Source organism: Epinephelus lanceolatus, chromosome 3 (genome assembly GCF_041903045.1).
Source record: "Epinephelus lanceolatus isolate andai-2023 chromosome 3, ASM4190304v1, whole genome shotgun sequence".
Classification (NCBI taxonomy): Eukaryota; Metazoa; Chordata; class Actinopteri; order Perciformes; family Serranidae; genus Epinephelus; species Epinephelus lanceolatus.
Window position 1 is genome coordinate 6,706,895 of NC_135736.1, and position 15,446 is coordinate 6,722,340.

A 15,446-nucleotide genomic window follows, 5' to 3' on the forward strand; every position below is an offset into this window, starting at 1 on the left:
TTATTAGTGGAGAGTGGTGCTTTAAATGACCACAATTTGTCATGGGCCTGTATGAACTGTACTCAATGTGTAAATCTCCAAAATTGATTTACATTACAGCAGAAACTGTATACAGTGATCACATACGTGCAGAGGTTTAATCAGTGGATCTGCTGAGTGTAATCGTGGCTTGACTGTGCACTAACTCAACCTGTAGCCCTCAGGTGGCTGTAAATAATGTCATGAAAGTGGAGGAAAGGCTAACAGTGTAGGCTACTGGCTGTTGTGGATATGTGATGCTTGTAAGAATCACTTATCTATCTTTCTTCTGTCTCACTGCCGTTGTTAGTTGAGGAGTGTAGAAGAGGAAAAACAAGCAAAACATATAAACAATCATTGTGTGATTTCAATGAGGTTTATACGGGTGTGCCTTCACCAAAGGAAGTGACAAACATATTATGATTATGGAACATGCACAGCTTTACTAAAGTGTCAAAGTACATAATTAGAAGCTCATTTTATGTAACTGCTGTACGCAATGTTATTTCTTTGGAAATTTATGAAAAAATTGAACCTGTAACATGCAAGAATTCATTTTTAGAGCGATAGACAGCAGAAAAAAGAAGACTGCATGCACTCAATGCCATCACAATACTCTGTACTTAAATAGCAGAGCTTTGAGCCTCAGGCCATCGTTACGTCAGGCTCTGATGAAGGCAGAGTATACTGCATGCATCGAGTCCTCATTCCCATTGCCTCTACTCTTTGCTTCGCAGTTACTGAATTTGAAATGTGACATGAGTCTATACTTTCCAAGTTACAAATTATTTAAAAAAATAAAAGAATAACTGTTTTGTGGATACATTTATTGCAGTATTTTCATGTCATGGTCTATGGCTTGGGTACATTTCACGAAAACATATGTTTGTCAGCATCAGGCTTCAGGAGCTTTCACCAGGGAATTTCTTTTGTCTAGCCCCCAAATCTTCCTGACAGACAAAAAAAACGCTCTAATTATTAGGAAATGTAGGTTAAATAATTTAATTCCTGACCACCCCGACATTTGTTGTTGTCTGTGGGTGTGCATGTGTGTGAAGAAAGACTGAGGGAGTGGGCAGGGCTAGGTAACGTTCTCATGTATACAAGATCACTCAGTCCATCTGCAACCCTCTTTTGACATGGATGCATGGCATCCAATGCTGCTTCTGCTCCATAATGTATGTTAACTTGCCACTGTAGGAACAGTGGTTACATAACCTTCAAAATGAACCACAACTTGACCATGCACATGCACATATTTGTGTGTGTCACAGGTGTGCTCCAGTTCTTAAACAAATAGCAATGCATCCCTGATGCCAAATTTGAACAAATTCATATTCAAAGTTTAAGAAATTCCTTTAAGGTATCACATTCACAAGAAAGGTACAGATGGACAGACAGACGGACAGACAACCTGAAAACATGGTGCCTCCAGCCACAGCTGTTGCCAGCACAGAGGCATAAAATACAGAATAACACCAGACCAAATATCGATATTGATAGCAACCTGAAAAAATACAGTAAGCTGGTCAGGCTCTTTACTTGTGACATTTTTAATGCCTCAGAAACATAGAGCTTGCAGGAATTATCTGCTACAGTAATGGCATCTGTAGTTTATCAGGCTGTCTTCTGAAAAAGATAAGAAACCCATACTTACAGCAGTTGGTGACAGCGAAGCTGTTGGCCACCTCCAGATTATCTATGTGTGGAGTCAGTCTGAAATCTGCCATCCCAAACTGAACCATGCCAACTCTGAATGCACTGTACTCCTGATCTGCACCCCTGGGGAATAAACCACCTGAGACAGACACACAGACAGGACGATGGTCAGAGAGACAAGCCATCTATACATGATCTGTTATATAAACAGGATTACACAGTTTTCACTGTGTCACTGTCTCTCTGTCTTTTCTTTTCCCAAACTCAGCGCCACAATCAGTAACAGCATTTCAATTTTAACACCAAGGAGTTTTTATGTGCTCCAAAAAACATGACCAAATTAGTGTACAATGGTAGTTGTAGTCGTACAGTATGATGCACTTTACTGCAGAATTAGACGAGGAAACACAACAAAAACAGAATGACAATGGATGGAAGAAATGCAGAGGAACATGCAGTGGGGGGACTGGAAACAGTCAGGGAAAATGGATAAATAATCACAGAGCACATTCAGTGTCCACAAAGACACCACAGCTCAAGGCTAGATTACTAAGCTACTGAAAGGGATATGATCGCATCAGAGTCCTTGCGGGGCTTCTGGGCAAGAAAAGTTAGTTTCTCGCATGCAGAGACTTATTGAAAGTTTGTAACATTATGTCGTATTCATCATCGTCGAGCCAAGAGTTAACTCCTATAGTGTCCAGTATGTCAGATTTTTTTCATCAGTCCTGTTCAGCGCTTCTTACCAACATTAACAACTTCAGAACAAGCATTTGTGGATCCAGATTTTATTTGTAAATCAGAAAGGTGTTTGTGGATCTTAATTCTAGACTTGCATTTTACACACATACCATTTTGGGACGTACTTTCTGCCAGTCTGAACAAAAATCCAAAATCAAAATGTCAGTATGACGACAGAAAGATGGACTCCTATGTCAGACAGACGTTACATTTTGGAATAAGAATCAGTTTGACAATATTTTAAATTCCCATGTTAGAATTTTAAGTTGTGTGGACATTAACATGATGTTTTGCAGATATTGGGTTTTGGGCATATATGGGTTCTCCATACCTTTAGACTAGAGGCGTTATTCTCTGCCAAGATGATGTTGGCATATGTTTGGAAGACGTTGGACTTTGGCTACTTAACAACACAACCTAAAACCCACAAAATATCAACGTTGCCTGTTGTCAGTATTCTACATCAAATTAAAATTGGCATTAGATGTTCTGACATAAAATTTTGGTCACCCAGTGTCACAACCTAAATTCAACCTAATATCAATGTCTGACGAGGTGGAGGCCAACTGGGGTGTAGAAGTCATCAGAAGAAAACCTTTCCTGTGTCCTCACCACAAAATTTAGCATCAGAAGTTTGCAAAGGAAAATCTAAACAAGCCGTTTTGGAATCAGTCCTATGGACAGATGGTGTTAAAATAGAACTTTTTGGATGCAATCAGTATGTTGGAGTATGTTTGGTATAAAATTGCAGACTTTCATAAAAAGAACACCTGTCCAACAGCTATACACAGGGGTGGATCGATCATGCTTTGGGCTTGTGTTGCAGCCAGTGGCACAGGGAACATTTCACAGGTAGAGGGAAGAATGCATTTAGTTATACTCCAGCAAATTCTGGAATCAAACATCACACCATCTGTAAAAAAGCAGATGTCTTCTACAACAGGACAATGATCCTAAATACACCTCAAAATCCACAATGGACTACCTCAAGAGGTGCAAGCTGAAGGTTTTGCCATGGCTCTCACAGTCCCCAGACCTAAACAACATTGAAAATCTGTGCATGGACCTCAAAAAAGCAGTGCATGCAAGACAGCCCAAGAATCTCACAGAGCTAGAAGACTTTTGTAGAAAGAATGGGTGAAAATCCTCCAAACAAGAATTGAAAGACTCATAGCTGGTTAGAAAAAGCGTTAATAGCTGCGATACTTGCCAAACAGGGCCCTACTAAGTACTGACCGTGCAGGGTGCCCAAACTTTTGCTTCAGGCCCTTTTTCTTATTTTGTTATTTTAAAACTGTAAAAGATTTAAATAAAAAAAGAAGAAGAAAGAAGAAATGTTTCATCTTTAACTTCATTCCTTTTGGAGATCAGTACCATGGTCACTTCAGCAATCCCTGAGTTTGTCTCTGTCTTCTCCTTCTGACAGAGCCAGACTCACTGTTTAATTTCCTCATTGATTCAGTCCGTATCAAAGGACATATCAAAGTGCATTAATTAGTGGAGGTTTACTGTATGTTCGAATCAAAATCCTGGTTGCATATTAGTTTGTCACTCAAGACTATCCAAAGTTAACGCTTTTATCTGCTGTCAGTCATTTCTTTGATAGCATATGTTGCCCTCACATTCATTATCAGGCAGCATCGAGTCACCCCAAATCTCTATAAATAGATATCTGCATATGTAAGCTTTATCGTCATCAAAGGATAGCCGATGGGTTCCAAGATTGACTCACCCCCAGCTCTGAATAAAACATCTGCATATCCTTACTTTTGCAGGTGAAAGTTTTTATTGTTTTTTTTGGGGGGTTTTTTCAGGTTACACTGTGAGTCTACGCAAGACAGCTGTCAGTTTGTTCGAGCACTTCAACTAAAATGTTTATTGCACATAATGTGTAATCTTAGTTTAAATAGTAAAAATTGGTATGAATGAATAAGCATCTCTTTCAGTCATGATGTGAATGGTTGGAACATACTCAGAGGAAAAGAAGTTTCAGAATAAGATGTCTTCTTTGTCCAGCCTATTTCTGAGCTCAGTATAAAATCAGTATCAGATTTTGACCATTTTCTCATACTTCTTTAATTCAGCTATTTAGAAATAATCTTCCTCTTGTCTCAGCCAAATCCCAATTTAAGATCTTAAAATGCTCTCATTCCTTTCTCACTGCAGTCATCTTTATTTGTCTGAAAAATCCAGCTCTTGACATAACAATAAGATCAGAAATTTGTCTCTAATCAGTGATCAAATGCAAGTCTCAACTCCTTGTTTCTCCTAAGGGGGTGGGGTTATGAGAAATGGATCAGAATTTAGTGATCTCAACATAAGAAGCTGATTTATTTCTGACAAGACAAAGAAAACACTATTGTAAGCAGCAAATTTCCCTTTGGGCAATATCTATTTTACTGTAGTTTATATGTTAATATTTTGGAGTGAGCAGGATTGTGGTGTAGCCGCAGAATGTTAAGTGCCTTTTTAAAAAATAGGCTGTGCATAGTCTGAGTGTGTTTAACAACATTTCAGTGACAATGGTTAAATTTACTACATTTGTTGAAGTGGGTGAAACTAGAATTACTGCCCCGTGGTTGTATGCCTCTACCAACCAGTCACATCTGTGAAAACATGGTTGCTTCACATATCTTCCCCCAGCAGTTCAGAAGGTCTATACAATCAGCACAGTGTCAAGGTGGACACCTAAGATTAGTGTCATCAATTCAGCATCTGACCAAATCTTTCCTCTTTTATGTCTTTTTTCTCTCTTATTGTAAATCTGTATCCTTTATTATGTATGCTTTATATCATATTGCTCTGTAAAGCACTTTGAATTGTCCTGGTGTATGAAATGTGCTGTACAAATAAAGCTGCCTTGCCTTCTGTTCCTGACTTATGGTGTTTAATAATGGCCTCCTGGCCATTATTAAACACTGTGTTTTTGCAGGACATTATGATGTCACAGCGAAGTTGAACTTTGACGTTTTGGATATGAAATGTCATCACGTCTTCTTTTTATCCTATTAGACATTTTTGTGAAATTTTGTCATAATTAGCATTTGAATTCCTGAATTATGGCCAAAAACATGTTTTTTGAGGTCTCACTGACCTAGACCTTTGTCCATCAACTACCAAATTCTAAATGGTTCATTCTTGAGTCCAAGTGTGGAAAATACGAGAATTTGAGTTTGAGGAAATTCCCTACAACCTTCTTGACATATCACATTCACAAAATGAGACGCATGTAAGGTCACAGTGACCTTTGACCACCAAATTCAGATCATCCTGAAGTCCAAGCGGATATTTGTGCCAAATTTGAGTAAAATTCCCTCAGGCTTTCTTGAGATATCATGTTCACAAGTATGAGACAGATTAGGTCACAAGGACCTTGATCTTTAACCTATGACTACCAAATTTCAGTTCATTCTGGAGTCCAAGTGGACATTTGTGCCAAATTTGAAGACATTCCCTCAACATGATCTTGAGATGCCGTGTTCATCAGAATGGGTCGCACATACAAACGTACATAAGGCCAGACAGACAACCCGAAAACATAATGCCTCCAGCCTCAGCTATCGCCGACATGGAGGTACAGTAAAACCACTGAGATCCAGATAGATTCCTAAAATTTATTCTATAGTATTTTAACCTCCACACCTTTACCGTAAATCACCAAACACATTATTACTAGATCAGATTGTGAGCTTATAATCAAGCATTTGTCTTTGATATAAATATACTTGTAAATCTTCAACTATATTTTTCATCTTCTCATGCTGGCCCCTGAGTTTTTCCCCTTCAGATTAAAGCTGAACAAATATATTTAAAACGTTACATGGGCTATGCCCTCAATGATGAATTAATGGACTACACTGATTAAAACTTTATTGTGTTATCTTATTGACTCACTAAATTTCTGTTTGAGTATGAGAAGTACAAGTGTAGGCAACTTTAAGATCCCTATATAGGGGCTTATTTGCTCGTTTGGTACAGTAGTTATCTAGCCACTGAGGGACAGCCTTATCCTTAATTATAAAAACCCTAATGCTTTTGTCCTGTTTCATTTGTCTTATTATTTTTCTTCAAAAATGTTTTCACAGATTCCCATGAGATGGTAAATTAAAGGGGTATAAGGAAAAAATTGATACAGCATAGTATTATAGTATTTTCATGTGGCAATATCATATCACCACACAGTGCTGAGTGTCAATTTTTTATCATGTAAATTATTAATGACAAATATAAATTAAAGTTTAGGTAGCCTACTCGAATAATATGATCAATTGTCTGAAGTTAGAAAAGGGCTGAAGTTAGATGAACAGACTCAAAACTTTATCTTATTAGATAAAACAGATGTTGGCAGTTTTCCTCTGAGGACGTAATTTACACGTGAGAAAAGGTAATAAATAGTAAAATATACCACAATACATTTGATTCCAATACTCAACATATCGCAACATATTTAAAACCACAGTAATACTGTATTATGACTTTAGTATTGTGATGATATCGTACCATGCATCCTCCACCCCTAGTAAACTACAGTCATATTAAATTCACCAAAGACTGGAAAGTGTGACCAAATGCTGCTCAAGAAATATTATTCCAATCTGCCTGATGAAGGCACTCTAACTAAGGGCCAAAGGTGCAATTTTGGAAAGACCATGCCCCTCATGGTAAGACTGACTTGAAACCATTGAAGCCTGCCTAACTATATTTAAAAAAAAAAAATAAAAATTAAAATACATTTTTGACATCTCCTAAACCATAGGACTGATTGCTACAAAGTTGTGAGGGGCTCATTATTGGACCAAGCTTATCAAGTTACATAAAGCCTGTTGATATCACATTGCGTTTTGAAGATATTGATCAATGAACTTTGAAATGGACATGGCTCAGCACATAAAAAGACCTAACTCCACAACGGTTGGGCCAATCATTATGTCCACATACCATGAAAGTATCATTTAAATCAGCCACTAGGGGTTCTAATACAAAATACAAAATATGGGCGCTGAATAAACCAAATCGGGCTGTAAATCAGAAATTGTTGTCCAATCATTACACAAGTCACAGGATATGTTCCATAGCATGTGTGTAAAATTACTTTGAAATTGCTTTACAGAGGGCACCATCAGATCCAAACAAGTGTATTGGCCTGGTGCAAAATTTGGCCATAAAGTAATGACAATTTGTTCAAACATCACCAAACTTGGTGGATATTTTTAATCAAGCTACTGAAGCATGTCCTCAAAATGTTTCTGCAACAGACCACTGACCAATCGACAGTGTTGCCAAGGAAGAGCATGAGATTTGGACAAAAATAAATGGGCGTCTGAATAAATCCTAATTATCTTTGATTGATCTTTATTGGAAGTGTCATAAATTGTCAAACTGTCTCAATCCTTCACAGCTTTCAGCTTCTATAGGTCCCTCGGCTTGAACCCAGACATCAATCCTTGCTACTATATTTTTTCTGCTCTCCTTGTTTTTCATGACTTCTCCTACTTAATTCACCTTACATGTAGGTTTAATATTAGTTTGATTAAAGTACATTGTGGATAATCAGAACACTCATATATTCAAAAAATTAGCCCTACAAAAGCCACTGCTCCTTTGGCTCTGTCATGTTGAAGTATACTATCACAGGCCTCCAGGGTTTACTCTGCACTTGGTGCCTAAAGATACTGCCTGACTGCATCCACAGTCCCACTGTGTCCCAGTAGCAGCATCTGGAGACTGTGTGGAGCATCCTTAAGATCAGTCAGCCATGATGAATCACTCAGTGAAAGCACTATCTCAGAGACGTTTATTTATTTGTTTAACCTTTTTCACAATCATTGTTTCTGATTTTGGTGCTTTTAATTTAAATTTAGGAACCACTGACTGAGACATTTGTAGTGGACATTGTCACATTCTGATCAGTGAGAGCATACCAGCATGTGTTCACAGGAGGACTCCATTTACAATTCAGTCTTTTTTTCAGTCATTATCAACATGCACTGCAGAGAAAAAAAAAATCAATATCAATTTAAAAAATTCTACCTCAGCTCAGCTGCATCACTTGTGGTGGAGCTGGCAGAATGAGGTCATATTTCCACACACACGATCTTTGGCACAGAGTAGGGATGCTGAGGCCATACAAGGCGAGTATGGCTGCTTGCAGTGAAGCATAATTATTAGCTTCTGTGATTGACAAGTCTTAACATGCTCGCTGAGCTTCTGTCATCAGAAACAAGGCCACTATTAATAATCGGCCATTAACTTAGTCAGGACATCATGTGGGATCCTACTTCTCTCCTGGCTGGCTGTCAATCTTTTTATAGAGTTAGGGACTGTAGAAAAATTATTTTAGGGGTGGGCGATATGGCACTAATATAATATCACAATACTGATATTCTTTATAATAAATTATAATTAAAAGTTACCGCATAGACTTAATTCTCACCCTTCCTTCTTTCATAGTGAAATTTTTGTTTCCACTAGTAAAAGACTAAATTGCTACTAGTCATCCCTGCTTATCAAATGTTAAAGGTCCAGTGTGTTGAGGTTAGGGGGATGTAATGACAGAAAGGGAATAAAATAAATATATTTTCTTTAGCATAAAAGCACCTGAAAATGAAAGTCATTGTGTTTCATTACCTCAGAATGAGCTGTTTATATCTATATAGGAAGCGGGTCCTCGTCTACAGAGATCTCCATGTTGCACCACCATGTTTCTACAGTAGCCCAGAGAAGACAACCAAACACTGGCTCTGGATAGGGCCAATGGTGTTTTTGTGTATTTAACATGAAACTATTTTATTTAGTGTTTTTGCCAGATTTAATCACCTGTCTGTCTGTTTGTTTTGGAGAGGATGAGAGCTCTGTGAATAATTTGGCTCCTGCTAAAAATCTCCTGCTCTTGGATCTTAAGTTGTCAGACAACAAAGTTCAATGTTGGAGTTGTGGAGCTTGTGTTTTAAAAATTTCACTTGTTTCAAATGTCCTTTCATATTAAATTGCCTTGCCTGTAATATGTCCATAATGTCTATTTTCACGTGAAGCACTCAGTGCATATACTGCCCTTATTGTAAAGCACTGTGTGCTGCATTACTTGTATGAAAAGTGCTATATAAATAAAGTTTATTATTATTACTATTAATATTTACTTTTACTGCAAATATACAGTGGTGGAAAAAAGTTTTCGGACACCCCATGCATTTGTGAAATATTGCATTAAGAATCACTCTTAGGTCTTCAAGTGCAATTTCTTTTAGTACAGTCACAGCCAAAATACTAAATAAATCCTAAAAAAGCCATTAAAAACTTAAAATTGATTGGTTCCATAAAAATACATAAGAAATTTTGAGTATTGGGTCATTTTGGTACCAGTGATGAAGGTCGTTCTTTTTATTAAAAGACACAATTTTTGTTGCCAAGCTTCGTGTCTACATAAAGCCAGCACATCTGAAAGTTCTTCAGACACAAAAATGGCTAAAACAAGGAACCTAACGCAGGAAACACGCCTGAAGATAAAGATTCTCAGCCAGGAAGGGTACAGCTGCCGCCAGATAGCCAGGAAGTGCAGATGCAGTCCCTCAGCAGTTGGATACACTCTGCAGAAATACAGACGAACCAACAGCTTGGAAGACAAACCAAGATCTGGGCGTCCAAGGGTTTCTTCAGCAAGAAATGACCGCATCCTGATCCGCATGTGCAGGCAAAACCGCCGAATGACATCACAGGAGCTTCAGCAGCAGTGGTCAAACCAAACTGGTGTCCAGTGTTCCACCCGCGCTGTACGTGGCCGACTTTTAGATCATGGCTTAAGGTCCTACAAGGCTATCAAGAAGCCCCTGATCAATGAGAGACAGAGGTTAGCCCGGCGTCGTTGGGCCCAGGCACACAAGAACTGGACAGCCAGGAATTGGAAGAAGATTTTGTGGTCAGATGAGTCCAGTTTCCAGCTTTATCTTCCTCCTACTAATGTGAGGGTACGCAGAAGGCCAGGCGAAGCATTATCTCCAGCATGTACAGTACCTACTGTCAAGCATGGTGGAGGCAGTATCATGGTTTGGGGATGCATGAGTGCTGCTGGTGTTGGTCATCTCACTGTCTGTGATGGCACATTGAACTCTACCAAGTATTGTACCATTCTCGAAACCCACATGCTCCCTTCTGCGCATGCACTGTTCCGTCGAGGTAAAAACTGGATGTTTCAACAAGATAATGCCCCTTGCCACACATCCAAGGCCAGTAGAACTTGGCTGCAGGAGCACAGTATCCAGGTCTTAGAGTGGCCAGCTCAATCCCCGGACATGAGCCCCATTGAAAATCTGTGGTGGATTATCAAAAGGTCTGTTTCAAAGCATAAACCAAAGAATTTAGAAGAATTAAAAGCAGTAATTCAAGAAGAATGGGACAAGATTACCCCTCAACAGTGTGAAAGGCTCGTGGGGAACATGCCAGCCAGGGTGAGAACTCTACTACGTGCCAATGGCAGGACTACTAAATATTAATTTGATGATGTGATGGTTTGTTTATTTTTTGTTCAGTTTTGAACACATTCTCTGTTATTTGTTGACTTTGATACCGACAATGTTGAGAACTGACATCTTAAAACTGTCAAGAATTTAGTTTTGTTAGTTTTTCTTGTAAACAATAAACAAAAAAATATAATTTGTATTTGTTTGTATCTATCTAATGCAGCCACACCTTTTGAAACACAAAAAAGATTTTTCCACAAATATTTCATGATAATATTTGAGATTGTGTAAAATTTTAAGGGTGTCCGAAAACTTTTTTCCACCACTGTATATCGGTTCCAAATTTTGGTTATTGGTCTCCTTGATTACTGATAATCAGTACAGAATCATCCCTAAAAAAACATATCAATTGATCCCTACAAAAAAGTCAGATTTACCAAACATTTCAGCAACTCTTCATAGTTGGACCAAGAGGGCATGATGACTGGTCAGTGTATGCTGGACCTGTTTCAGTGTGGGTTTATTAGAGTTGACAGTTGGAAGATAAATTCATTTAGTGTGTGGTCTTAAATGATCCTTATTGTTTGTCCTCTAATCCCCTTTCCATTGTTCTCATGAAGATCATTTTAAGTATGTTAAATATTCATGACTGGAACTGGGACTCTAACTCTGGTCTTTCTTACCCTGTTCAGCCTGTCTGCACTATCAGCTCCAGCTACTGCAAGTCTCTCCCTAAATTTAGCTGACCAATAAACTGAACCCAAACCTTGCACTTTGACCTTATGCGATGACGTCAGATCGGAGGAATTCATTAAATTTGCACATATTTAACATCTTTTTTTTCCCATATTCTTTTGACATGCACCTTATCATTTGCTGTTTAAAATGTAAAGAAAGGTTCAGATAGCCCATAAGTAACGGTAAATTTGCCAACTATTTACAAACTGTGTTGTTCCACTCCTTGTCACTAGGGTGGGCTGCAGCACCCTCAGCACCCACCTTCCCGTGCCCTTAATGGAGCATCCACACAGTCCACGCCTCTGACTGAGAGAGTAGCTGTCATATTATAATCCACTTCAGGTTAAAGTGCAGAGTCACAGCTCAGATATTCAGCTCACTTTGAGTCCTCTGTAGAGGTTACAGTGTGTGTTGCCCTCTCCGCCCACAAGCTTATCCAGTTGCAGTGTTTTCTTTTTCCATGCATTTTAAACGGACATGGTGAAACTTATGTTGCACTTGCAAAGTAAACGCTTAAAAACAAACCAAAACAAATTGAAAAAACAAGGGTGGCTGCAGCCCTGTTCCTAGTCAGTCAGAAGAAGAAGAAATGCGGCATCCCTGGGTCACTTTGAGATCTATGTTTTTCCATTGAAAGAACATCAAGAACTGTTAGCCTGTCTGTCTGTCTGTCTGTCTGTCTGAGAACCACTCATCCAATGTACAGTACTTCACTTGGCGTATTAGGTGTAACCAAGGACGTTAAGACGTGCATTGTATATTTTGAATCAATTTGGACAATCAATGTTAATCTACTACTAAGTAGTTACTACTACTTTAAAAAGACATGCCACTTTGTGGCTTGACTTAGTCAAGCATGTTGTCCGCAATGGGCCAGCCATGGCTCAATGACTGCAGTGCACTTTTGCTGCTGGATGCTAGAGAGTCCTCCTCTTCACTGGGCCTCTTTCTCAGGTCTCTGCTCGAAAATTAAATGCCCATTATATAAAGAATGTTTCTCTGCAACTACAAGGTCAATATGAATAATCTTGGTCACAAATTAAAGGTCATCTGTCCATCTGTCCATCTGATGTCATGGACTTCATTTCTCTCCCTAACCTTTAACATGAAAAACACAAAAACACAACAAAAATAACTGCTTTAAAGGCCTTTTTACTATATATATATGATAATCCCCTCTCTAATATCTATTTTTATTGTTGTGAAAGCATCAACAAATTTCTCCTTCAAACAACGGTACATTTCAAGTTTCTCACCAAAACTACATTTTAAAAGATTACATTTTAACATATCATGAGAACGTTACAATTTACCTTCATCCAGTACTCATTTTAACTGAATAGAGCTTTAACGCATCACAATGTAACTCAATGTTGATGGCTGTCAACAAGGTGAATATAAGCCCACACCGATTTTCATCTGATAAATTTGTAAATCCTTAATATACATTATATTACTGAATTATAATTATTGATACATTCATGTGTACATCACATTAATGTTCAGTTGGTAAAGGTGAATCTGACGTTATACCCTGTTTAGATGACTGATACTAAAGTAAGCTAGGTGAGTTACTAAAGCTGTGACATAAATGTAGTGAAGTCAAAGGTTAGATGTTTGCCTCTGAAATGCAGAGGAATAAAAGTATAAAGTAGCATGAAATGGAAATATTACTACATAATGTACAAGTACATCAAAACTGTACTCATGTACCAATAGCCTACTGGAGTAAGTGTACTCAATCAAATTAGGATTTATGCTGTTAAAAATACATGAATAATAACTACTGAATACTGAAGGATGGCAAACATCATTGAATTTCCAGCAAGGTGCAAACCATGGCCTAAACAGATAAGCACATTTCATCAGTTTGCTTCACACTTCAGTTTTTGTGAAGAACCATCTCATGCTGACACCCTGCATTTGAATGAATGGGTGTGTTTACAGTTGAATCTCGACACATCCTGCCAGGAAACAGGAGGGGGGCAGGGGACTCCCAGCGGCTGGAATTTGGCTGGGAACTGGCTGGCAGCCCACTGGCAGCCAAATTGCCCTCCACTGGGAGGGGACATTCTGAGTGGCTGTATCTCTAATTGCAACAAAATCCCCCAGTCAGGGAGACAGGACAAGCAATTTATCAAACACCTGTTGAACAAGCAGAACATAAACTTGGAAAAATGCAATGTCTGTGAATGGCTATGCCTACAGTAGCTCACTGGCCCCTTCTAATACAAATGTTTTACACACACATAATGAGCCTCTTGTGCAAATAGCAAATTGTTAACAATGAGATAAAAAACTAAGAGAAATAAGATAGGATCCCTTAATGATTAGTCTACATTAAACAAACATTAAATAAATGAACTTGAGGTTTTTATGTTTACATTAAACCAATGTCTTTATTCTATGGATGATAAAGTCTCTCTAAACATTGGTGTTGTATAAGAAAGAAAAAAACATGTTGACCTAAAAAAAAATATATAGTTTTTGCCCTCTTGACATTTTTACATTGTTTGAGTTTCTTTCTGATACTGGTGACAAAACCATACTTTTAAAACAGCACTAAATGGTGCCTGAACCGATGCATCATGTTGCATCAAACTGTTTGATTTCTATACAGGATTTATTTTTCTCACTGTGTGACTACTTGATACTTTTAAATCATAACATAATGTATTTGTATGATACATAATTAAATTAACAAATGAATTTACTAGCATACTATCTGGCTCTTGTCCAGGTCCCTTTTCCCTTCAACCTTATGGCCAAAATGCTTCCACACCCAAGCTTTTAAACCAATCAGATAGTATCAGTCTGCGGTTGCACACACTTATCTTTTGAGATACTTATGCCAGCATAGTGTCCAGTGTTTGCATACTGTAATATTTCACTGGAAATGGCATGAAATTACTATGTACTATTGGTTGGCTCTCTGCTGCGCCTTAGCAAAAGCAAGTCAAGACGCTGAGCGGACCGGGCACAGGTGTTTTTGAGGTAAATCAGACTGAGCATATTTTCTTCACCAGAGTTGGTTCAAGTTGTTTGATGCAGCAGCGTGTTGGTCGTTGGTCGTTTGAAAGTGTTACTGCTGATTGTTGCTCTGCTTTAACATTAGTCTTGGGTGATGGTGAAGAAAGTATTCACAATATACGTTTGCCTCACAAATGTAATACTTAATTAAATTAAAACAAGCTTGCAACCTCTGCCTTTCGTGCTCATCAAAATTGACCACGCTCCCGTGGCCATGCTGTTCCATGAAAATTCACAATCCTCACAATGAAAAATCATCAAGGTCTTTTGGCTTTTCTGACCACATTTTAAGGTGATCTGGTCTGGATCTGGAGGAGTAGATCAAAGTATAAAACGTGTCATTTCCTGTTGCCAGTACTGGGCGCTATGACTATATCTCAACATTGCAATGTAGCTTTCTTCTTATATTTGGAGTTTTCCAAGTCTGTTTTAATATAATACCTACATGCCATTTGTAAGCTGAGAGAGCTATTGGTAACTGTAGTTATTTCTCCTGTGCATACTGGATGTTAGGAGATCGCCTTGTGCTGGGACTACACTTTTTTAAAAAAAAAAAATGAAGGAGAGACATCTGTCCTGGTTCTGCGTAAAATGCATTCTAAAGTCAGCCAAAGGACAGACTAACCTACATACCACTATCAGGATAAAGATACCAACTTAAAATGCTTAACTGACAGCTGAAGGTTCATATTAGCTTTAGCTAAATCTAAGAATGCATTTTTATATAGAATAATATCTTACAGTGAAGGTAAAGGATCACTTAAAGGGTTTTGGACAGGAGGAATGATTGCAGCAACCCATGACTCT

At 38.3% G+C, this 15,446-nt stretch overlaps 1 protein-coding gene across 4 annotated transcripts in view; it reads right to left on the reverse strand.

The window, feature by feature from the left end:
• The window catches only part of LOC117255943 (glutamate receptor 2-like), a 103,697-nt gene that overhangs the window by 79,556 nt on the left and 8,695 nt on the right, over positions 1 to 15,446 (reverse strand). For all 4 annotated transcript variants that reach the window (XM_033625207.2, XM_033625205.2, XM_033625206.2 and 1 more), the window contains exon 2: positions 1,676 to 1,816. In XM_033625207.2, the coding sequence (XP_033481098.1) occupies positions 1,676 to 1,816 (141 nt within the window). The remainder of the gene's footprint in view (positions 1 to 1,675; positions 1,817 to 15,446) is intronic.